The following is a 24355-nucleotide window of genomic DNA, read 5'->3' as shown; positions in this document are numbered from 1 at the left end:
CCATCCCTCCCTGATGAGCTCCCGGGGCTTGTGCATGCAGGCCTCTGTCCTTGGCCAGGGCCCAGGGACGGGGTAGCACCGAAGGTGCCAGCCAGGGAACATGGAGGTCAGGGGGAGGAGAGAGAGCAGCTCTCTCCCCTCCAGGATCGTCGTCAGCGAGGCCATCGATCACTGTTCCTTCATCCTTTCAAAAACATATTTTTCCTCCCCTTTCCCTTTTTTTTTGCGGGGGGGGGGACCAGCCCCGCGTGAGTAACAAACGATGGCAGGCGCGTGACTGATGGCTGGCGCTGGCCGCTCGCTCTCTAATGGACGCGTCTAATTATTGGAGATGGATGTGTCCGCTCCGGGGCCAGGCGTAACTGATGTCTTAGTCTATGGAGGTGTGAGAGCGTGTAGCCTGAGGACACTGCTCCGTTCACTGCTGAAGGACGGGGGGGGGGAGGGCTTCTTTGTGTCTGCAGGTGATGGAATACGTGTGTGAGTGAGTGTGTTTGTGTGTGTGTTTCTCCCACCTGGACTCGCATGGGGAGGTGCCTGTCACAGGTTTTCCGTGACGTACACAAACAGGGGTGTGTCGCGTGTGCGCGTGTGTATCTCCCTCCAATTCTAACTCCCGTCCCCTTCCGCTCTCTCTGTGTCTGCAGGTGTTTGGAGATTACTATCATTTCCGCCATCACTCGGTCGCCAAGAGGTCCTTATCGGGCCACAGCAGGACCCACGCTCTCCTCCAGGAGGAACCACAGGTAGGTCCCCTCTCCGCACACTTTCACCCGAGCCCCTCACGCCCTGGGCGCTCCGCCCGCCAGTCGGCCTCCCCCCCCTGGTACACATCGACAGGCACAGACGACGACTCTCTCCCGTCTGTGACGAGCCAACAAGCCAGCTGTGTTACACCGTGGGAAGAAAGTATGGCTGTCAACGGGAAGCAGAACCATCCGGAATGGTTTGACACTTTTGTCAGGATATGTTGTGTTGTTCACTGCACACACACGCCCCCCCCCCCCCCCTTCTCCTCCTACTCCTCTCCCCCCCCCCCCCCCAACTTCTGCTCTTGGGTGTGTGGGTTCTGACGAGGCGCGTGGCGCGGAGCGCTCACAACACCTACAGCGCCGTTTTCCTGTCTGTTCGTCTTGTCATGTTCGGTCTCATCCAGAGCTTTGTCTTCTTATCCAAAAGTTAATGAGATTATAATTCTACGGGAAACGCTCTCCCATCTGTCTCCCAAGGACGTTATCATTCACGGGAAGTCGGCTTCGTTTGCAGAAGGCAGCTGGTGGCAGGCGAGCACTTAGCTCAGCCCCGCTAACTGGATCTCGGCTAGGGCTGGGCCGCTCGTCTCGTTAGCGGCGGCCTGCCTAGCGTAGCGTACGGCACAGCTCCTGCAGAGGACCGTGCGGCTCCACAACACTCGGAAAGACGTTCTTGGATGAGCAGAAACGCGGGGAGGGTGGGTGGGGTGGGAGGGGTGACCTTGTAGCGTGGGGGCGGGCACAGAGGGTACCGTGGGGGAGAGCGAGAGCGAGTGGAGAACCGACAGGAACCATCTGCCGGCCCTCCCTGCCAGAGCTGTGCTGGAGCCGCTGGGCTGGGTCAGACAGAGATCTCCCTGTATCAGGGCTTGCTCCAGTCCAGCTGGCTCCAGACCAGAACCACCCCCCCCCCCCCCCCCCCCACCCCCCTCCGAGTCCTCATTTGCGAGGTGTAGAAGGAACCAAGGTCGGAAATGTCAGTGCCTCTTTGAGTCAGTCAATCCGGAAAGTGAAAACGCTTCTCAATGGAAGGATCCTAATGCAGGACGGCAGAGGGTTAGCATCTGAAGCCTTTGCCTGCCTGTGTTAACAGGCTGTGATGGAGGCCCCAGGCTAGCATGGGTGGCTAGCAGGCTAGCTGAGTTCAGCTGAGGTTTAGCCTCTCCAGGGGGGAGCCCTGCTATGACAGCCCCTGCTGCCTGGAGCAAGGCGTGGCCATCGGCTGTGTGGGCGTGGGTGTGGGTGTGGGTGGAGGATTGCATGTTATAGTGAGACAGCCGTGTCGATTTCAGTGAAAGCTTCCTCATGGAAACAAGTGGAAATGACCTTCATCTTTCTTACTGACCTCTAACGCTCCCGCAGTAGCTAAATAAACACAATGTGGAATTACCTGGAGATTAAAGGCACACAACGTCTGCTGAGCGCAGCATAACCACTATCTTTTTTTAAATACCTTCTCTTGTTTTTTTTGCATGTGTAGACAGAAGAATGGCAGGATTGGGATTAGGTAAATGAGTCTGTTAAGCTTCATCTTTTCCCGCTCTGTCGTAATCCTGGGCCTGTCTCTCACATTGTTGCCATTGTCTGGTCCCTCCGCCAGGCCGTCCTCTGTGCCTGGCTAACTCTCAGCTCACCGCTATCTCCCCTGACTGATCGTTCCAGTGGAACCATGACATTGGCAGCTGCATTCAAGCCCCCCGTCATTAAACCCCTGTCTGTTAGTCCTCCACCTCCTCCTCCCTTTCTCCTCTCCTCGCGGTCCCTAGGAGGGAAATAAATGGATGAGTTGGTTTGTTTGGGAGGGGAGGCGGGTTTGTTATTAGTTTTTAACTGCAAACCAGTGTTGCTTGTTGTTTTTTTTGTGCTCGTTGCGGGGACTGCAGCCTCCCCCCTCTCTCTCTCTCTCTCTCTCTCTCTCTCTCTCTCTCTCTCTCTGTCTCTCTCTCTCTGTCTCTCTCTCTGTCTCTCTCTCTTTTTTCTTTTCTCACTGGCTTTCTGTCATTGAATATGGCTCTTTCTGTCTCTTTTCCCTTTCTCTCTGCCGCTTCATCTCGCTTGATTTCACCCTCATTCAATATTTCTCAGTCTCTCCTCCTCTCTCTCCCCGTCTCTCTGCCGAGTCAGGGAGTCAGTCAGGTGCAGAGGCAGTGCGGGCTGTCTCCAGGCGCGCGGGCCTTATGGTTTATGGATCTGTCCCGCTCCTAAGCCAGCGGGCAGAGAGCGGATAAGAGAGACTCCCTGTCTGCCTGGGCTCTCTGTGCAAACATGGCTGCCGTATTAGACACAATCTCCACAATGAGAACGGTCTTTCTCCTCTGACGGGGGCAGTCCCTCAGGACAGAGACAGTGTCACGTACATCTAGCTCCAGGCTTGACTACCAAGCAGCTTCCATGACCAGACTTACTGAAGGGCTAGTGTTATCGCTTCGTGTTTATCGGGAGAGTTGCCTGTCTGTGTCCTTATTATTCAGTCTGCTTTGGTCCGTGATCTGTCTGCCTGGATCGACTGGAGCCCTTAAACCGTGTTTACGCGGTTCGGAACTTCCCGAGGACCGTCGTCCCGGGTCAGACTTCACACGCGAGCATGCACAGCACGTGAGGAAGGAAACGAGTCAAATGAGTCTCCCCGCTCTCTGTTGCCGTGTTAGTCATCGAACTCAGCTGGGCACCTCTCTCTCTCTGTGTGCGGTCTGGAAGACGCGGGGCGAACTGCTGGTAGAAGAGCGTTTGGCGTGCACTTCAAAGGACCGCGTGGGCAGGCGCATGTCGATGGCTCTTTTTCCCCCTCATTATCAGTGCTAACGTGTGTTTGTGTGTTTGCTTTCCTCTCCAGGTGCAGTGGACGGAGCAACAGGTGGCGAAGCCGAGGAAGAAGAGGGATATCTACGAAGCGCCGTCAGACCCCAAGTTCTCCGAGCAGTGGTACCTGGTGAGCGGAACGTCTCCGCGCTCACGCCCCACCCCGCCCCGCGGCGGCGACGGACCGCAATCTTCCGTCGTTTCTTTAGTCCGGCCTCGCTCGCTGCTCGGGGACAGACATTGTCGAGGGGACGGATGACGGGCGGCTAGACGAAAGCCTGTTTTTGTAGCTTGGGCTTTCTTTTTTCCGGAGATAAGTCACGGGTTAGCCGTTCTTAATTGCTCCGTGGTTCCACTGTCTGGGTAGCCAAGCAAGTTTGAACGTTGGCTTATTTCATACTACACCTCCAACGATTAATCAAGCCTTATCTAGTGAAGCCAGGGCTGTACTCCAAACCCTGAATATCACCCAGGCCCTGGGGTTGAACGTACCGCGTGAGAGAGAGCTGCTCGATGCACAGACTGCAATTTATCGTGCCCTTATGATCATCTAGATAAGAGCTAATTGAATGTGTGTCTCCTGGAGGGTTTCTATTGGGAGATGCGCGCAGGCCCGGGAGTTCGGCTCTTCACGAGGAATGTCACAGTCGTGAGCGGGAAAAAAACGTTCTTCTTCACCGTCGCCTCAGCGCCTTCGTGTGTGGGGAGTTGGTAATGGCGAGGGCTGTCTCTCTCTCTCTCTCTCTCTCTCTCTCTCTCTCTGTCTCTCTCTGTCTCTGTCTCTCTGTCTCTCTCTCTGTCTCTCTCTCTCTTTGTCCTCTCTCTCTGTCTCTCTCTGTCTCTCTCTCTGTCTCTCTCTCTCTCTCTCTCTCTGTCTCTCTCTGTCTCTGTCTCTCTGTCTCTCTCTCTGTCTCTCTCTCTCTTTGTCCTCTCTCTCTGTCTCTCTCTGTCTCTCTCTCTGTCTCTCTCTCTCTCTCTCTGTCTCTCTCTGTCTCTCTCTGTCTCTCTCTGTCTGTCTCTCTCTCTGTCTCTGTCTCCCTCTCTGTCTCTCTCTCTCTCGCTCTCTCTCTGCCCTGCTGGTGGCCTGCTCAGAGAGGAAGCCATGACACCTGCAGGACTCTGGCCTGATAGGAAGTACCAGCAGACAGTGGGAGGGGAGGGGGGGGTTCTGTTTTCGTCTAATTTGTCCTCCTCGCCGCCTCTCTCTCACTATCTCTCCCTCACGCTCTCTCTCTCTCTCTCTCTCTCTCTCTCTCTCTCTCTCTCTCTCTCTCTCTCTCTCTCTCTCTCTCTCTCTCATCTCTTTCTTACTTTTTTCCTCCCTTTCCTAATTCTGTCCCATGTCCTTTCTGTCTCTTTCTCTCCCTCTCTCTCCTCCTTTTCTCTCGTAATGCACTAAGCCTTTGGTGCTGGAAACGGATTAATAGCAGCATTGACTTGCCGAGACATAAATCACCTGTGAATGGAAGCTGTGAAACCACCTCTGTCATTCAGCATTAGTCCGCTAATCGGCTGAGGGTTTAAGGCCTTTCTGCGGTTTGAACTCCTCCACCCAACTCGGTGAAAGCAAACAGAAATGGCCTGTTTGTAATGAGGTTTGCCGTGGACGAGGGCGGATGTTCAGCAGCAATCCTTCACTCCGGCTCTTCTGACAGATGGATTATCTAAATCCATTTTGTCTGTAGGATGTATTCCCCTGAATATCACTTTTTCTTTTTTTTGGTGCACATTTCACAGCATCAGAATTGACTGGCTCGTAAGATGTGCGAATGATATTCCTAGACATTCAGAGAAGATTTGTCAGGGCGTTGCTTGTCTTGAGACAGGATGTCCAGGGGGGCGCGTACCATGGAGGCTGAGGCCTTACCGCAGTGGCACCGGTTTCGAATCCGGCCTTGGCCCTTTGCTGCCTTTCTGTCACACATCACTTACAAACTGGCCAATAAAGCATGAAAAATGCTTTGAAAAAAACGACCATCTTTAAAAAGTCTGTGGTGGTACTGTGCTCGGAGCCAAGGAAATGGATGTCTTCTCCTAGGCCCTGCCAGGGCTGTGATGTTAGCCAGCAGGAGGTCACCTCTGCGGAGTAAAGATCCATGGGAAGCCTGGGTTGGAGGGGCCTGACTGATGCCCTAAAGGAAACCGCAGGGGGCCGATGGATTGGTTAGCGTCTATTTCCATCGGGATCCATTTAACACATCAGGCTCAGACTAGGGAAGAGTGATCGAGCTGACGGCCGGCATCATTCTTTTTCTCCCTCTTTTCTCCTTAATGTCTCTCTCTCTCTCTCTCTCTGTCTCTTTTTGTATTTGGACACATCTTCTTCTTCTCCAACTTGATGTCTTCCTCCCCTTCACCTTCTCTATTTTCTGTCCTCTCAAACTCCCTTTAGCACCTCTCTCTTTCTCTCTCCATCCTTTCTTTCTCCCTCTCTCATTCGGTCTTTCCTCTTCCTCTCTTTCCTCTCCTCCTCCTCGCTCCCCCTCTCTCCGTCAGAGGCAGGATTGGAGCCCGTATCTCTGATCCCCCCCCCCCCCCCCCCCCCTGGTGAGTGAGCCCAATGTGCTCTCCACAATCTCTCACGTCTCCATATATCCAGCAGAAAAGCCTCGGCCCCTGACAGGAATATTACCCAGCATTCACGCCCCGCTAAAGAGGCTTCCCAGAGACTGCGTCAGCTATTGGCGAAGGCGGTGTTAAAGTAGCCAGAACACCAACCCCCCCCCTCTCTCTCTCCTATTGTTGCGTGCTTTTCATCTCTCTAGTGCAGCACTGGCACCCCATCCCTGAGTGTTTCTGAGAGTAGCCTCATTCCGGGTCCTATCCTGCTGTATAATGAGGCCTGTGTGAGTCACTTGTGGATCTCTCTCGCTCCATGGCTGTTCTCCCAGAGGAGGCTCCTTTGTGCCGGCGTTGCTTAATGCGTCGCGATTTTCAGGACCGCGTTTGTGCGTGAGCATGCCGCCGTGCCCGTTTCCCTGTGTTTGTGTGTGTGTGTGTTTGTACGCGTGTCTACATTCTACTGCATGCTGTGTTCCTGATGCGTGCTGGCTTTCTAACGCGTGCCGTGCTCCTCCAGTCCAGCCCCAGTCACCAGGACCTGAACACCAGAGAGGCATGGGCCCAGGGCTACACAGGCAGGGGGGTGGTGGTCACCATCCTGGACGACGGCATTGAGAAGGACCACCCCGACCTGGCCCCCAACTACGTGAGTGCAGTCCCCCTGTGTGCCAGGGGGCTGGGAGGGTGGGGCTGGGGGGGGCTGGTAGGGTGGGGCTGGGAGGGGGGGGCTTGGGGGGGGGGGGGGGGGGCTGGGGGGGGGGGGGGGGGGCTGGGAGGGTGGAGAAGCTGCTCCCATAGCTCTGTGTCATGTCAGTCTACGGACAAGGGTCACATGACTCTGGGTTGGAGAGAGGTTCTAGAACGTCTGTGTGTGTGGTATGACTCGTGTACGCCCCTCTTCCCCCCTCCTCACTCCCCTCTCTGTGCCCCTGCCCAGGACCCCGACGCCAGCTACGACGTCAACGATGGAGACTCGGACCCGCAGCCGCGCTACACCCAGCGCAACGAGAACAGGTACTGGAGCACAGGAAAGGGATGTGTGGTGTACAGTCTAGACACGGCTCAGTGTGAAAGCATTCGACTGTGATCGAGTATCGAATTGGGTCCGAAATCGTAAAACATTTATCTGTTTTTTTTATTTTATTTAAGACTGAACGTTTTATCAAAACGTTCGGTTTGTTGCTTTCCCACCCGCCTTCACCCCCCCCCCCCCCCCTAAATAATCCCAGCCTTCCATCCCTACTCAAATATTCCGACATGCATCCATGAACAAACCCCCTCAGAGCCTGTTTGTGTTGCTAATCACCCAGCCTGGGAATAGTCCAGGGTAGCAAGAAGCAGACCCAAACCCAGCCATGATATCCATCAGCGCTCCAGCACACAGCCCGCTGAGCTACGCCATGCGACTGACCATCTAATATGTGGCAGAATTCAGTTGGATGACGATCCGATGCTGTGCTCGGGCCGGACTCCCTGGGCCCGCGTTGTGTTTGTGCTTCAGTGGACGAGGCGGTCAGCACCAGGGAGTCCACGCTTCCACGCTTCTCACAACCTCTCCAGTATGGTTTTGGATGTTCCTTTTAGCTAGCTGCTTGGTTTCTCTTGTCTTTCTTCCCCGTCCGCTTTTGCTGTCGTTCTCCTCCTCCACAGGGTACAGAATACACAGCAGTAAAAGGCGTTTTTAATTCGAGGATGGGGGAGCAGGGTGCATCCTGAACCTTTTTCGGCTCTCCCCTCTCTCTTTGGTCCGCCGCCCTCCCCTGGCCCTTATGTCCCCTCTCTCATCCTCTCCTCTGCCCCCCCACCCCTCCGCTCCCTCTCCTCTCTCTCCCTTCTCCCTCTCCCCCCCCCCCCCCCACACTCCAAACCTTGGGCTCAGTCCAATCCCCCCTGGATCAGATGTGAAGCTCTCCCCTCTAAAAGGCACAGCAGGATTTGCTTCAAATCTCCCCCTCTTTTCTGGGACGACTGCCACAGTCTTTTTGTTGTTTGTTTGTTTGTGTGCTGTTTGTTTATCGCGTTTATTTTGTTTCAAAGCTTTAACACTGTCTTGCAATGCGTCAGAGAAACAGTGGCTAAGTGAGTGTCTTTTCAGAAGCACCCTGAGCATATTGGATGGAAACTAAATCTTCTTGCCGCAACACGGTTTATATTTTATCCTCGTTTTTCTTTCTCTTCTGAACAGCCTTTGAAAAGCTGCCCTTTTTACATTTTACCAACTGACCAAAAAAATGAAACCATGAATAAATAAACAAACTGTGGTTTGAGTCGTCCTCCATTTTCTTTTCAATGTGGACCTTGGTTGCTGTGCGTGCCTGGGGCAGTGAGGTCTGCTGGTCTGCTGCTCCACCCTGGACCCTGGTGGACGGAGAGATCACTCAGTCCTGCTGATGGAACACATGCAGACCAAAGAAGAGGATTAGCTCTGGTTCAGACGCCATGGCAAACTCTCCTCCACAGCAACACACTCATACAGCTCGCACGAGCACACACACACACACATGCTGTATACTGTATTGGCGTGTAAACAATCAGACTTTTACACAGCACGCACACACACACACACACACTCACACATGCAGTAAATAGGCGTGCAAACAGACAGAGACTCAACACTCAAACAGTGCACACTATATACAGCCAGTGAAAGAGACAGCCACTCACAAGGGCACACACACACACAAACACACTGCAAAGAGACAGACTTGTACCCTAAGTACAAAAGCGCGCCGACACTACGCCGGTTTTCCCCGGCGCTGTCGAGACGATTATCCTGGATGGAATCAATTTATTACCATGAAACAAGAAGTACGTGTCTGCCCCTCTGACGATCGAGTCGAGCGGCCGGCGGAGAGAGTGACCTGTGGAGAAATCACAGCAGATGAGTTCTGTAATTCCCCAGCGAGCAGTGCGCCCAGGCAGCGAGCGTCGCTTCCCACCCTCTCCACACCGAGATGATATGAATATATTCATGGGGGGGGGAGAGGGGGGAGATAGAGAACGGGAGCAGACGAAGAGCTTCCCCTGCAAAGGCCGCCTCATTTGTATTGGTGACACGCAAGGCTGGGTTTCAAATTCGCATCCGTTTACGGCTTCGCTCTGCGTCTGCCGCTTGGCGTGTGCTTTCCGTGCCGGGGAGTTTGGCAGAAAAGGGCGCCTCGTGTCGGACGGGTTTTCGAGTTCAGACGGGGTGAGGTCTCGCCCCGGCAAGTAACTTTCTTCTTTCGTTTTTTCCCTGCGCACCAGAAGATTTGTCCTCCTCTCACCTTCCTCATGCTCCTGTCCGACATTATCTTTCAATCGATACCCGGGCTTTTCAAGTTGAGAGGGGCCAACGAACAGACGGGGCGTTGTTATGACAGGCCCGTCCACACAGCTCCATTGTTTGGTCAATGTCAAGTGGGGGAGGGGTTGGGAAGAGTTAGACTTTTAACCTCCTGAAAACAATGTCCCCCCCCCCCCCCCCCCCCCCCCCCCCCCCCCCCCCCCCCCCACTCGGCTGAGGCCCCAGGAGATTTAAAGCGCTGTGATAGACCGAGTCGGAGGCGTTTCCGTAGCAGCTTTGACTTAAGCAGGAGAAACGTCCAGCTATCTATTGGAGACCCTCGTCTCGACCCGGAGGCGTCAGCTGCTAGCAGACGGACGGGCTTCCTATCTCCACCGTGCACCCTGTTCCCTATCTCGGCCTGTTTCCCCCCTCTCTGCCTGCCCAGGTTGTTTATTTCCCCCATGGCTGAGGAGGCAGGATATGCATCCGCAGACGTGGCGAGGTGATTTTGGCAGAGCCTTGGGCCCTCAGACCTGATTTCTCTCCCGTCTCTCACTCTCCTCCACTTTCACCCCCTCTTCTTCCAATCTTCTTCCCTGCTGGGATTTCTTTCTCTTTCTCCCTTTCGCCCCCTCACCCAATTTTCCTCTGATTTCCTCTTTCTTCCCCTCTCCCGGTTCCCCTCTCCCTCCCATTTCTCTCTCTCTCTCTCTCTCTCTCTCTCTCTCTCTCTCTCTCTCTCTCTCTCTCTCTCTCTCCCTCACTCTTTTGGTTTTCCTCGTCCCTCTCCTCTATCTCTTTCCCTCTCTCATCTCTATCTTTCTGTCTCTCTCTCTCTCTCTCCACCACCTTTCTGGATCTTCCGCCCTCCTCCTCCTCTCTCCGTCTGTCGCTGCCATCTCATGCCCAGGAAAGGGGCGTGGTGTGATTGAGGGGATGTTGTTCCTGCCAGCCAGAGAGGCCCGGGCCACGGTGATTGAAGCAGGCATCCAGAGCCAAGCTCTGAACCGGCACACATTACCAGGCACCTGGCGTCCATCACTGTTAGCCAGCGCGCAGGAGCCAGACGAGGAGACGAATGGCTTGTTTAAGCACATGTGTCAGCGGCCCAAGGAGGATGCTTTCTGTAATTGAGGCGCTGTTGATATAACTAATATGTTTCTCTCAGTACGCGCTTCTTTATCGGGTTATAAGGCGTGAGGGGGGGGGGGGGCAAACTCATTAATAGGCTGGAGATTCTCATGAGGTTTTTCTTTAAAGAGGGAACACTGTTCCTTCTGTTGTTGACATGTCTATTTTCGACACCTTATGGGTTTAGGGGAGTTAGCATGGGGCCAGTTGACTTGATGAGAGTTTCCATTTGACGTGAACAGATGATACAGACATGTTCCAGAACAGCTCATGTGGAGGCAGTGGTTCTGGCTTGGTTGGCCGTTGGCCAACATCATATGAATCAGGAAGAGTGCCTTGGTTCACGCTGTAATCCGGTAATATGTGGGCGTTCTATCCCTGCAACTCCTGGAGGCTGCTGGGATTCAGAAGCAGGGGGGGAGGGGGGGGCGAGGAGAAGCGAGGAGGAGCAAACAACAAAATAATAACCGTCGTCATCATCATCCTTTATCCCGGCCCAGCATCCCTATGATTGGGTCATACTCTGGAGAGACCTGCGCTGTTTGGATGTTAACCGTCCCTGCCTCAGGGGCTCAGCTAAGCAGACCAGAAAATGACCTCCTGATGATCCAGCCCCATTCACTCCACTCTCCCAGATAGATGATATAGTGCTACAGGAGACAGATCGGAACCAGTATCTCGAAACATCCGTTTCCCGGATAAAAAAATTCCTGTTACAATATTGTAGAGTATCAAACACTGGATATATTTCCCCCCCACCCCCCACCCCCATATGCTCTCCAGCATGGTGCCATCATGTTCCAGTCTGTCGTCATCGGCCCGGGCAATGTCACCTCCTCCAATCGGTTTCTCACCTGTCCTTTAATGTCGACGGGCGTTTTGGAAGCGAGGGCCGTGGCTGGAATGACTGTCGAGCTCGTTAGTGAAGAACTTTCCGGAAAACGGGGCCGGGGAGAGGTTTAACTGGCCCGAGGCAGGGAAGGACTGAAGAAACGTGTCGCTGTGTTGTCCCCCGTCAGATAAGGTAAAGGAAGGGGGCCCTGTGCTGAATTACAAGCTGCTTTATCTCTCCCAGGCCTCTGGGTCCAGTCTCCATCGCCTGCACCTCGGCTCATCTCGTGAGGCCCACACCGCATACCAAAGCCTGCCGCCCAGGCGTCACCTACCCTCGTTCAGAGAAATCCTCCCGTCTTGTTGCCCGACTCCCCTGGTGATCTATCCGCTGTATCGGTCTTTGAAACGGCTGTGTCCTCAAATCAGGTTTTCAAGCGGAAATCTACCGGACAGTGTCTGGTGATTGATTGGTCCCGCCTGCTTTATTGTCCCTGCTCCTCTCTCCCACATTAAGGCCCTAACAGAACTGGCGTGTGTATCGTTTTTTCCCTCACCTAAGGCCGTGTCTCACATAAAGCAGTGGTCCTGCAAAAAAAGTGGCGTGGCCGTTCGGAAAGTGACACTTTTAGAGCCGACACTAACTTTGACTTGATGGTCTGTTCTGTGTGCACTCGGGTAGGTGACCTCACTTATCATTTCCTCCGGTGACATTTTGCCAATGCACTCCGGTCGCGGTCGAGCGAGGCGTTCGATAAAGTGCTTCTGAAATCATGCCTCGCCGCCGTGTTTTGACAGATTGAGACGTGTCCGCGTCATAAAGCCCATCGTCTGCTCTGGCCCGCGGTGTCCGCTCTCCGCACATCGGGCTGTTCATGTGATTTCAAACAGGTCCGGTCCAATCACGCCATGTAATCTTTCTGCTTTTTTGTTTGCCTGTGTGTTTGGAAATGAGGGCTCTGTCATTGTGGCCCCTCTCCAGGAGGGGAGATTTAATCCTACGAAAGTGCCTCCGCGTAGCTTCCCTCTCTCCCTCACTCTCATCTCGCTTTCTCTCTCTCATATCGCTTTTTCTCCCTCTCGTTCTCTCTCTCTCTCCCGCTGTCATCTCTCTCCCTCTCACCTCTCTCTGTCTCTCTCGCTCTCACTCTCTCTCCTTCTTTCGCTCTCTCTCTCTGCCCATCAAAGACTGGAGGCTGTGCTTCACACTGGTTGCCAAGGCTCCTCCGAGCCAAGATATTTGTGGGCTGCAACACAAATAATGCTGTGAGATCCTGTGGATGAGACTATGACTTTGCCGGGAGCCAGGAATGCATTTAGACATTTGGGCTCGTCCAGCCAGTTTCATCCTGGCCACCATGCTGCCTGCTTGGGCTGGGGCCAGTGCCGCCTCTCTCCTTGTGGCAGTCTCTCTCTCTCTCTCTCTCTCTCTCTCTCTCTCTCTCTCTCTCTCTCTCTCTCTCTCTCTGTCTCTCACTCTCTGTCTCTCTCTTTCTCTCACCTTACCCCTCCCTCTCTCTCTATGCGTAAACTCTCGCCCTCCCCTCCTTAATTACACTATCTATTTCTCTACCCCCCCATCTCTCTTCGCTCCATGCTGATGGAGATTAACAGGATGTCGTGTGCTGTGCTTTAGACCCCCTCATCTCTTTAAAAGTCCATCTGACGCTCTTATAAAGTGGTGCTACACCAGGAACTTGTCTCCACCCCGGGTTCATCATGGTTTATGGGTTTCTGTTTTGGCCAGCCTCCAGGTGGACGGATTAGGAGTTGAGATGCACGGGGGTGGGTGTGTTTGTTTCGAACATCGACGCTGCATGGGAGGGGAGCCTTCTTGCCGGGAAGGTCAGGCTTGCTCCGGCACACAGCTTCCCCAGCAGCATCCCTGTAGATGTCACTTTGCTGAAACGAGGCAGGGTTACTCCGTACAGAGGAAAGGTTTCTTTGTGTTGTCATGACCATCCCCCAGTCTTAGACAAGCAACCTTTTCTCGTGAGATATGGAAAGTCAGGGGACTAATGTTGGACGCACATATCTTTTGTCCAGGTCTTCATACCCCCACCCATACCTTTTGAATCTCGGAAATCAACCGGGAAGTATTTTGTCTTATATTTGGGCCTTCACTTTTTTTTTTCCTGTTGATTCCAGTTTTAAAAGTGAGCCATTAACACCATCAACATGAATCACAGGTGTGTTTTACACAACAACAAACAAGCTAGAAAAGCACAGAAGAACCAGCCCACCCACGCTTCCCTGACACACCATTCAGCTGATGGCCTGACCAAAACATGAAAGTATGTAATTACTGATTCCAGCAAAACAATAATTGGGTTATAATTATGTGCTGGTTTGGCGTACACGACGGTACAGCACATCCTGGGGAACGAACGGCGGTGTCTACAGACCTGGTAATCAGATATGTGTCGTGTAATCAAACATTTGGATAACCTCTAATGACCTGGTGTCGTGCTGTGGTCCCTGTGACAGTATTCTGACCACATGGCACCAGGAAAAGCCTGAGAGGAGCAGACAAGCACCTCTAACGAAAAGTAGTTACCGAACCAAAGCGATTTCATTAATGGTCATGATCAGCAGACTGCATATTGCCTAAAGCGTCTTAATGGTTTCGATTTGGGATTTGTCGTCCATGAAAGTGTGCCGCGCGTGTCTACACACAGCACGTGTGTGTGTCTGTGTGTGTGTGTGTGCGAGCGCGCGTGTTCGCCTGGCTTAGAGATGTGCTGGCAATCATGATGATCGATATAAAGAGCGGTCCCTCTCCTCGTAATTCAAAAGGACACTGAATAATTCAATGTCATCTTTTTCTCACTTTTCTTTCCGTTGGCCCTCATCCGGAGACTGTTCCGACAAAGCGGCTTTCTTCTTCCTCCATCAGTAGTCACCACACTCGGGCCCTGGTGTCCCCACTTTGTACCAAGAGCACACAATGCAGATGTTACACAGTACACTGTCAATGTGTGTGCTTCAATACAGCCGAGCCGTTACAAGAAATGATTGAACGGCTTTAGTTCAGTGCTGTGATTAGCCAACCCACTTGATCACAATATGATCGGATGATGTTTGAAAGGGCTTCTTATCTCCCAGAGCAGGAGAGCGACCACAGCGACACATCTGATGCTACCAGGGCGACAATGTGTACACTAGCTACCTACAGGACTCGCTAGTTCTTATACTAGCTACATTACAGTGGGGCTGGGCTGTGTGTAGGCTTGCTACATTACTATAAGGCTGGGCTGTGTGTAGGCTTGCTACATTACTATAAGGCTGGGCTGTGTGTAAACTAGCTATATTACAACAGGGCTGGGCTGTGTGTAAACTAGCTACATTACAGTAGGGCTGGGCTGTGTGTAAACTAGCTACATTACAGTAGGGCTGGGCTGTGTGTAAACTAGCTACATTACAGTAAGGTTGGGCTGTGTGTAAACTAGCTACATTACAGTAGGGCTGGGCTGTGTGTAAACTAGCTACATTACAATAGGGCTGGGCTGTGTGTAAACTAGCTACATCACAGTAAGGTTGGGCTGTGTGTAAACTAGCTACATTACAATAGGGCTGGGCTGTGTGTAAACTTGCTACATTACAGTAAGGTTGGGCTGTGTGTAAACTAGCTACATTACAGTAGGGCTGGGCTGTGTGTAAACTAGCTACATTACAGTAGGGCTGGGCTGTGTGTAAACTAGCTACATTACAGTAGGGCTGGGCTGTGTGTAAACTAGCTACATTACAGTAGGGCTGGGCTGTGTGTAAACTAGCTACATTGCAGTAGGGCTGGGCTGTGTGTAAACTAGCTACATTACAGTAAGGCTGGGCTGTGTGTAAACTAGCTACATTGCAGTAGGGCTGGGCTGTGTGTAAACTAGCTACATTACAGTAAGGTTGGGCTGTGTGAAGACTAGCTACATTACAGTAGATTACTTGTTGTATCAGTTCTGTCTAACCACGGTAAATCATATTCTGTATGGTTGTCCTGTTCCATCTCCCTGACCAAGGTTGGGCCCTCAAGTGCTTATTGGATGTTATGGAAGAGTTCTCAGCTACTTACTCGGTTTATGATTGTGGCTCTCAAAGCAAGGGTTTTTTTCTGATGTATTTTTATCAGCACAGCATGCTTTGTGCTGTCTCCAGGAAACATCATTTCTGTATCATGGTCTGTCTCTGCTTCTTATAATTCTACTCCGTTTTTTTCTCCTTTTGTCTTTGGCAATTTCTCTCTCTTTCTCCATCTCTCTTTCTACCCTTCCTTCTCCCTATTTTCTTTCTCCCCTCCCTCCCTCCCTCTCTCTCTCTCTCTGTAACTCTCTCTCTCTAACTCAACCCCCATCTCTCTCTTTCTCTCCTCTCTACCTCTCTCTATCTCCTCTCCTCCAGACATGGGACCCGCTGTGCAGGAGAGGTGGCAGCGTCAGCCAACAACGGCGTGTGTGGCGTGGGCGTGGCCTACAACGCCAGAATTGGAGGTACGTGCACGAAAGCTTGCTGTGATTGGCTTGTTTCCGCCGGCTGATCCCTGCGCAGCACAGCCCTCCTGTGGAGTCATCTCCTTCTCTGGCGGTCTCTGGCGTTTACTACCCAACACTCGGTCAGACGAGCAGGAAGTGCCATTGGCCATGCTGTCCACAAACGCCAGCCATAACTCACCCTCTCTCTCTCTCTCTCTCTCTCTCTCTCTCTCTCTCTCTCTCTCTCTCTCTCTCTCTCTCTCTCTCTCTCCCCTTCTCTCTCTGTCTCTCTCTCTCTCTCTCTCTGTATCTCTCTCTGTATCTGTCTCTCTCTCTTCCTCGCTGTCTCTCTCTCTGTCACTCTCATTGTCTCTGTCCACCCCTCTCTCTGTCTGTCTCTCTCTCTCTCTCTCTCTGTCTGTGTATCTCTATCATAGTTTTTTTTTCTCCATCTCTCTCTCTTTTTGTCTTCACACCGTCATTAGCATGCATCCCCTACGCCAACGACTCCCTGGCCCTGCGTGGCGCATAAATTATCCCTGCAAATCTGCAGGGGTCACTAGGTCAAAGGATTGTTTACAAACAACACTGCCTGTAGAGAGAGTGTGTGTGTGTGTGCGTGTGTGTGCACCAGGGGGTTTGTCCCCTGCTACGCTAAGCCGTATTACGGAACTATTCTGTACAGTGATTAGCATTTAGTTACTGGGACTGACCCCTTAGCTCACATATTACAGACACACACAAACACACACACCCAAATGAGTTAAGCTCCAACAGCTCGTTGCTGTAAATGAGCTCCAGTGAGACCCAGCTGGAAAGTCGAGCGAGTTGCCCTCCAGCCTCCTGTCGCCAACACAGGTGATATCGAACTGCAATCATCATAACAGGCACCATAACATTGGAGGTGATGCTTCATCAGCGCTGCTCACCTCGCTTACCTCGCCACGCCCCCCGCCTCCGCGGCCCTGCCTGCCTCAGCACTGCCTGCCTCAGCCCTGCCTGCCTCAGCACTGCCTGACTGCACGCTCCAGCATCCGATTCCAGCACGGCCCATTCTGCTAGCGAGTATGTGTGTGCGTGTGTGTATCCGCAGGCAGTATAGGTGCTGGATGTTTGTGTTATTATGGTCTATATGTGGACATTACCAGTTGGGAGGATGGCTCAGAAGGTGCCGGAACAGTAATAGACCTTATTTGAGCACACTTCATTTCACGCCTCTCCGCTGCCATATCCATCCAGACGGCTGATCTAAGGTGGCAGACATCAGACACCCAGACAGCAGGGGTTGGTTTGGGGGGGGTGGGGGAGAGGGGGATGAAAGGTGCTGTGGTCCAGACCACCCCCCACACCCCGTACACTCGCCCACATGCACCGACAGTGAAGCCTAGGTTTGCGACAAATTTCAAATAACCCATCTGAGCTTGATTTATCTTGTCTGGCACTGCGGAACCAATGGTCTTATCCTGAAACATCCAGGAACCAACCTCACTGACAGCTGAGGCAGGCTGAAGTAAGCGATCAGGATTTGTCTTGCTACTAAGACCCTTGTCCGGAGCAGCAGCGTCGCTGTGTTTCTGTGTGTTTGACGGATGATGGCTCTTGCCTGTGTGCATGATGGGTGCAGACAACGCCCTCAATTTATTGGTCAGCTGGGCTCTGTTTATACAGTAATAAACAATGTATGTTTGTGTGTGTGTGTGTGTGTGTGTGTGTGTGCAGGTGTGTGTGTGTGTGTGTGTGTGTGCAGGTGTGTGTGTGTGTGTGTGTATACAGGTGTGTGTTTGTGGGTGTGGGCTTGTGCTCCTAGTACAGTTGCTCATCAACGTTGGCACCCGGTCAAAACGGGCCGATTTCTCCGCCAGCTTGTATTTCTCTTTGACAGCCACATTAGGGGTGGCTGCCCCACTGAAAGATGGCGCACACTCCATCACCCCAGGCCTCTGTACATGCTGGCATCATCTCTCCTTTGACCTCAACCTCCCCCCAAATCCTGTACAATGACTATAATATCTCTGTGTCTGTGTGTGTGTGCACGTGTGGGCTTGTGTGTGTGTGTTCCCGCAGGCGTGCGTATGCTGGACGGGGAGGTGACCGACGTGGTGGAGGCCCACTCTCTCAGCATGAACTCTCAGCACGTCCACGTGTACAGCGCCAGCTGGGGCCCCGAGGACGACGGGAAGACGGTGGACGGCCCCGCCAAGCTGGCCAAGGAGGCCTTCCTGCGAGGGGTCACGGAGGTCAGCCGCGCCGAAACACGCACGCACGTCTCTGACGCGGCCGTCTCTCCCTCCCGCTCGCCCTCCTCCCGCTCTCGCTCGCCCCTCGTTTGATCCCTCCGTGTCTCTGTCGTAGTCTGCCGCTCTCGCCTTCCCTCTCCCTCGCTTTCACCTCACGGCGACCCCACTGAGCTGGAGACAGAAGCCTCCTGCCTCCAAGCCGCGTCCGTGAATTTTGACACAGAACTCGCAGAGACTCGCAGCCCCCCCTCCACCGAGCAGCGAAGGTCAGCCGACCTGTCTCTCCACCAGACCACCCCGTGTCTGGCTGATGGGGGGATGGAGCGTGTTGTTGGGAGACGCGGCGGGGAGAGCAGGATGGACGGCCCCGGGGCCACGGGCGAGGCCCACTGGGTTTGAACAGAGAGAGCGAGGGGGTCACGGGCGAGGCCCACTGGGTTTGAACAGAGAGAGAGGGGGTCACGGGCGAGGCCCACTGGGTTTGAACAGAGAGAGAGGGGGTCACGGGCGAGGCCCACTGGGTTTGAACAGAGGGAGAGAGGGGGCCACGGGCGAGGCCCGCTGGGTTTGAACAGAGAGAGGGAAAACGAGCGAGGGGGAACCAGAGAAATCATCAGAGGTTAATGACAGCATTTCCCCACGTGTCGGCATGCTACATTAACAGTGGGACATTAAAAGAATGGCTGGATGAGAGATGAGATGAGGGGGGGGGGGGTGGGAGCAGATAGAAAAATGTGGCGAGGTTTGCTGACGCAGAGCAAGTTCCAGAAGGGAGAGGATAGGGATCTGTGTTCGGATGGCGAGTGGGAGAGAAAAAAGGATAATTCGAATGGGAAAGCTCGCCTCCTACATCTTCCATCTAACAGCAGTAAAGAACCTGATAATTGGCATACAGCAGCACAGCAGAACCTGCTTGATGTAGCGACTGTCTTCTGCGTCGCCGTGATAACCTCGCAGTGACGTGGTCCAGAAAAAAGAAAAAAAAACGCCGGGCCCTCAGCCAGTCGTGGACAAGCCCCAAAAAATCCACATGCTCGGAAATTGTAATTAGCTATCAGCATAACAGTAGCATTTTACACCATAAGTCATTCCAATGGAACCACATACTTCACTGGAGATGGGACTTTTGATGAGAATGGCTATTTGCAGAGCAGTGTGACCTTTACTGAGGAGCTGAGTGACTGTTGAGCCTGGCCTGTGGTGGCCTGGAGCCGCCGGCGGGCAGGAAGCCTCTCCCCAGGCACAACCGCACACACACAACACACACCGTGTGTCTGTGCGCTTGTTTCAGCGTGTATCTGTGTGTGTGTTTGTTTATCCTCTTCCTTCAGCGTGACCCTGTGTGTGTGTTTTTGTTTGTGCGCTTACTTCAGTGCGTGCGTGTGGGGGCTCCGATTGGTTTGTGTTGGTGGCTGTCCCACCTCTATGGCTTCTCATCTCAGGCTCAGCTGGAGGTGAGCCAGGACCCAGTGGGAGCCAGAGAGCTGCTTGTTCCTGCTCCTTCCCTTCCAGCCCTCCTCCCTCCCTTCATTCTCCCATATCTAGATTCCTCATCCCTTCAATGAAGTGGAGGATTCTTCGACGTTCCTTTTTCCTCATTATCCGTCTCTCTCTCTCTGTCTCTCTCTCTCTGTCTCTCTCTGTCTCTCTCTCTCTCTCTATTTGTCTTTCTCTCTCTCTCTTTGTCTTTCTCTCTCTCTCTTTGTCTTTCTATTTCTCTCTCTCTCCTCTCTCTCTCTCTACCCTCGAAGCACGTTGGCTTGCCAGAGAGAGCTACTGTTGGCAGCCATTGTGTCGTTTGTACAGTGTGATAAAGAGTATTCATTTACTGTTCGACCTGCTTGTCATTATGAAGTCTGGCAAAAAAAAGACATGACAGCTGAATTCATCCGCTCCTCCACCAAACTTCTATTGTCCGTGCGGCAGATGACTGAACTGGAGAACGCCACGTGAGAGGGTTATTCTGTCGTCTGTTCTGGTTGTCAGCTTGTCGTTAGCCCTCTGACAGTGTTTGTGGTCCATTAGGAAGAGTTATGTCGTGGGATGAAAGCTGTGATTCAGGAACGACACAAACACCTCGCTGGAGGAAGCAGTCCTGTCCGGAGTGATTTTTCATACTTAATTGCGCGTGCACACACACACACATTTATGCGTGTGCGTGTTCAAAGCGTTTCTGTGTGATGTGTGTGCGCATGTATCGTTGTGTCTCGCGTCTGAGTGCACAAAGCGGTGTGCGTATGTGGCGGTGTGTGCGTGTGTGTGTGTGCGTGTGTAACGTGTGTGGCGCGTTGTCAGGGCCGTGGCGGGCTGGGCTCCATCTTCGTGTGGGCGTCGGGTAACGGCGGGCGGGAGAGGGACAGCTGCAACTGCGACGGCTACACCAACAGCATCTACACCCTGTCCATCAGCAGCACCACCCAGTACGGCAACGTGCCCTGGTACAGCGAGGCCTGCTCCTCCACCCTGGCCACCACCTACAGCTCCGGAAACCCTGGAGAGAAGCAGATTGTGAGTGTCCACACACACACACACACACTCACACACATAGCATAGCTGAAAGCTATTGTTTTTGACTACCCGCAATGCTGTGGGGCTATCTTGTTGTTATTATCAGTGACCTATGCACTTTGTGAAGCTCTCTCTTGGAAGTCGCTTTGGATAAAAGCGTCTGCTAAATGAATAAATGTAAATGTAAATGTGAAAGAGAGGGAGACAAACAGAGAGCGAGAAAGAGTGAGAGAGGCAAGGACATGCATGCACAAACAGACATGCACACATTACACAGACACACAGATACACACACAGTGTACCGTCCTTCGTGAAAAGACATGATTTTGTGTCTTTTCTTTAACCCTTTTAGTACTTTTCGTGGTTCCTTTTTTAATTCACACAGACGTCTTCTCACGTACAAACACACACACACATGCAGCCATTGAACAGAAATAGATGGTATTTGAGTTGACACATGTTCAACCTCTCGGCATCCCACGCTAAAACAGGGTCAGTTCAGCCCTGTTCGATGGAGAGTAATGTGAAACAGACAGTCAGTATTACTGACAAACACAGCAGCACCACACCACACATGCACACACACACACACACCACACACGCACTCACACACACACGCATGTAGACTTCAAGCGGCTTGTCAGTCGTATTAAAGGCGTGCCCAGGGGGACATGGAATGACATAAAGACGCCCATCGCCTCCACAATTCACCAGAAGCTCGCCCCGGGGCACCCAAACACTTGTCTCTCTGCCTGCGTCGCATCGAGCTGATGTGAACCTCCAGATTTCCCTCCGTGACCGACGAAGGCACTCCCCGTTTGTCATCTCATCAGTTGCTACATCTCGTGCAAGGTCGCTAATGACGAAATTGTCTTTCCGACGCGAGACTTGTATTCAGTTCAATGATGTAAATCTCTGTTCAAGCTGGGTTGTCCTTGGATGCGGGCCATATAGGTTATAAAACCATAATTTACAGTCTAATTGAGATGTGATTGGCACTGGGTTTATTATGTCTGTCAGGGGAAAGGGAGCTCGGGAGCTTGGAGCAGAGTTTGTGTCACCTAGTCTGTGTCACACCTCTCTGACAGACAGGCCCTGCTAGCAGGGTCTAACCTTGGCGACTGAACGTCATTAGCCCTTAGCTGTCACACACTGTCACCGTTTTCTCACACACACACACACACACACACACGGACACGCACCTATACCAAATAACACATCCAGTCACAAGCACACGCACACAGTCACGAATAGACATAGAGAGGTTGTTGTTTCTTGTCCCTGACTCACATCTAGACAGTTCCTTTTCTCCACTGCGCTGTCTGTGCTTTTACCTATCAGCCTGCCTGTCTGTGTTTCTGTCTGTCTGTCTGTTTTTACCTGTCTGTCTGTGTTTATCTGTCTGTTTCTACCTCTCTGTGTTTCTGTCTGTCTGCCTGTCTGTTCTACCTGTCTGTCTGTCTCTGTCTGTCTGTCTGTTTCTACCTGTCTGTCTGTTTGTCTGTCTGTCTGTTTCTACCTGTCTGTCTGTCTGTGTTTGTCTGTCTGTCTGTCTGTGTTTGTATGTCTGTCTGTCTGTTTCTACCTGTCTGTTTGTTTGTTTCTACATGTCTGTCTGTGTTTATGTCTGTGGGTGTTCCTACCTGTCTGTCTGTGCTTTTACTTTTTTGTATCTATCTGTCTGTTTTACTACCTGTCTGTCTGTCTCTCTATGTTTTGCTATCTTTCTGCCGGCCTCCTTCTCTCCCCTCTTCCTGTGCTCTCCTCTCTTCCCTCTTCCTCCTCTTCCTCCCCATGGTAGCTAAGCAGAAATCTCCTCAGCCTGTTGGTTATCTTTCTTCCTCACTGTCACAAGTGGCTCGAGGCAGATTTCTAAGAGCTCCCCCCCCCCACACACACACACACACACCTACACACAAACCATCCCTCCCCCAACTGCCAACTCTGTGAAACTCACTTGGAAAATGTAAATTCCACTTTGCTCTTCAATTTTTTTTTTCGTCTCCTTTCCTTAACCGTTCTCTCTTTCCTCTCTTTCTACGCTCTCTTTCCCTCTCTTTCCCCCTGCCCTCCGTCTCCTAGGTGACCACGGACCTGAGGCAGAAGTGCACCGACTCTCACACGGGGACGTCTGCCTCCGCCCCGCTGGCAGCCGGCATCATCGCCCTGGCGCTGGAGGCCAAGTGAGGATCTCCTCCCTCTGTCCTCTCTCTTTGTCTTTCTGTCTCCTCTTCTCTCTCTCTGTCTTTATCTCTCTCTCTCTCTGTCTCTCTGTCTCTCCCTCTCTCTCCTCTCTCTCTCCTCTCTCTCTCTCTGTCTCTCTCTCTCTCTGTCTCTCTCTCTCTTCGTCTATTTCTTTCTCTCTTCCTTTCCACCTCTACTTCTCTCTGACAATCACTCTCACCTTCCCACTCTCACCTTTCCCTCTCTGTGTCCCCCTCTCTCTTTCTGCCTCTACCTCTCCTTCTCTCTCCCTCGCCACGAAGGGTCTCGAACCTTCTTCATTAGGACACCGTATTGCGAAATGGGGTGCGAGCCGACTATGACCGTCGTTTAGCCGGCCCTTACAAACCCGGCTGCAGGTCTCCACAATGAGTCGCGACGCGACACGGCGGGAAAAACGCCTCAATGCATCCATGTCATTATGTCTAATGAGCGCAGTGGAACATCCCGAGGGTTGACTGCAAGGTCGTCGGTTCGTCCGCGCCTCCGCGCGTACACCGTCGCTGCAGACTTGGAATCTGCCATTACGAGTCATCGACCCTCTCCCCTCTCCTATCCACGGCTACCCCTCATTAGGGCCTGGCTGACAGGTGTCGGATCCACTGGGCTCGCCCCCTCGTCCCTGTCACACACGCTACATCTTCATTAGGGGGTGACAACCTGCCACACGTCCTTCACCTACCAAGGACACAGTCCCAGGCTGTAGGAGGCTGCGGTCCTGATCCAGACTCTTACTCTTATCCAGCCTACGACCCAGGTCCACACCCAAGGGCCCAGCCTAGGACCCAGGTAGGGCCCAGCCTAGGACCCAGGTCCACACCCAAGGGCCCAGCCTAGGACCCAGGTCCACACCCTAGGACCCAAGCTCTGATCCTAGACCCAACCCCAAGGATCCAGGCCCTAAACCGAGCCTCAAACCCAACCCTGGTCCAGCATACTAAATAATAATACTTCTTACTCTACCCAGAAGCTCAGCACGTTTTTCAAGGTTTTATGATTGTAACAAAGCAAGTCAGCATGATTCCCATTTTGACATGCCAACGTGCGTTCAGTATAAACGAGACTTCCTTGGCATCTCTCTTGTAGATGTTGACAGCTCTGGATCATGGCTTTACTCTTATCCACGCTACATCGCTCTCCTCCCCCCCCCCCCCCCCCCCCCAGAGAGTTTCGATAACAGGCCCGCCTGTATATCAAACAGAGAATTCACAGAGATGGAATCATTTAATAGGCAGAGTACTGTTTGGGTTCTCATCCGCGCTGAGGTGACATTGAGTGGATGAGGGCCACGTTCATTAATAACACATGAGAGAGCCGGAGAGCAGCCCGTCGGTGGAGGACAAGGGAAGGTTGCCGGGGTGACGGGCCCGACTGTGTTGCCTTCCTATTTTGGTTTGCGAGCGTGCAGGCGGGGAGGGGAGGAGCGGAGCGGAGCCGGCAGTAAACCTCTGGTGATTCATGGTTTGATTATCTTCCCTCGCGCCACCGCGCACCTCTCTCTCTTCTCACTCAAAGGCACATCCTTGGAGTGCCTCTCCCCAACTGTCCTCTCCTTTCTTCTCCTCAGCAGTCCTGTTTTGTGCT

At 52.8% G+C, this 24355-nt stretch overlaps 1 protein-coding gene across 4 annotated transcripts in view; it reads left to right on the top strand.

Annotated features, from left to right (window-relative positions):
• furinb (furin (paired basic amino acid cleaving enzyme) b) overlaps positions 1–24355 on the top strand; it is a 55221-nt gene that overhangs the window by 23844 nt on the left and 7022 nt on the right. For all 4 annotated transcript variants that reach the window (XM_047034462.1, XM_047034458.1, XM_047034461.1 and 1 more), the window contains exons 3-10: positions 648–746; positions 3586–3681; positions 6631–6759; positions 7051–7127; positions 15733–15821; positions 17868–18040; positions 20336–20548; positions 22631–22731. In XM_047034462.1, the coding sequence (XP_046890418.1) occupies positions 648–746; positions 3586–3681; positions 6631–6759; positions 7051–7127; positions 15733–15821; positions 17868–18040; positions 20336–20548; positions 22631–22731 (977 nt within the window). The remainder of the gene's footprint in view (positions 1–647; positions 747–3585; positions 3682–6630; positions 6760–7050; positions 7128–15732; positions 15822–17867; positions 18041–20335; positions 20549–22630; positions 22732–24355) is intronic.

Source organism: Hypomesus transpacificus, chromosome 14 (genome assembly GCF_021917145.1).
Source record: "Hypomesus transpacificus isolate Combined female chromosome 14, fHypTra1, whole genome shotgun sequence".
Lineage (NCBI taxonomy): Eukaryota > Metazoa > Chordata > Actinopteri > Osmeriformes > Osmeridae > Hypomesus > Hypomesus transpacificus.
This window is presented reverse-complemented; position numbering and strand designations above follow the sequence as displayed.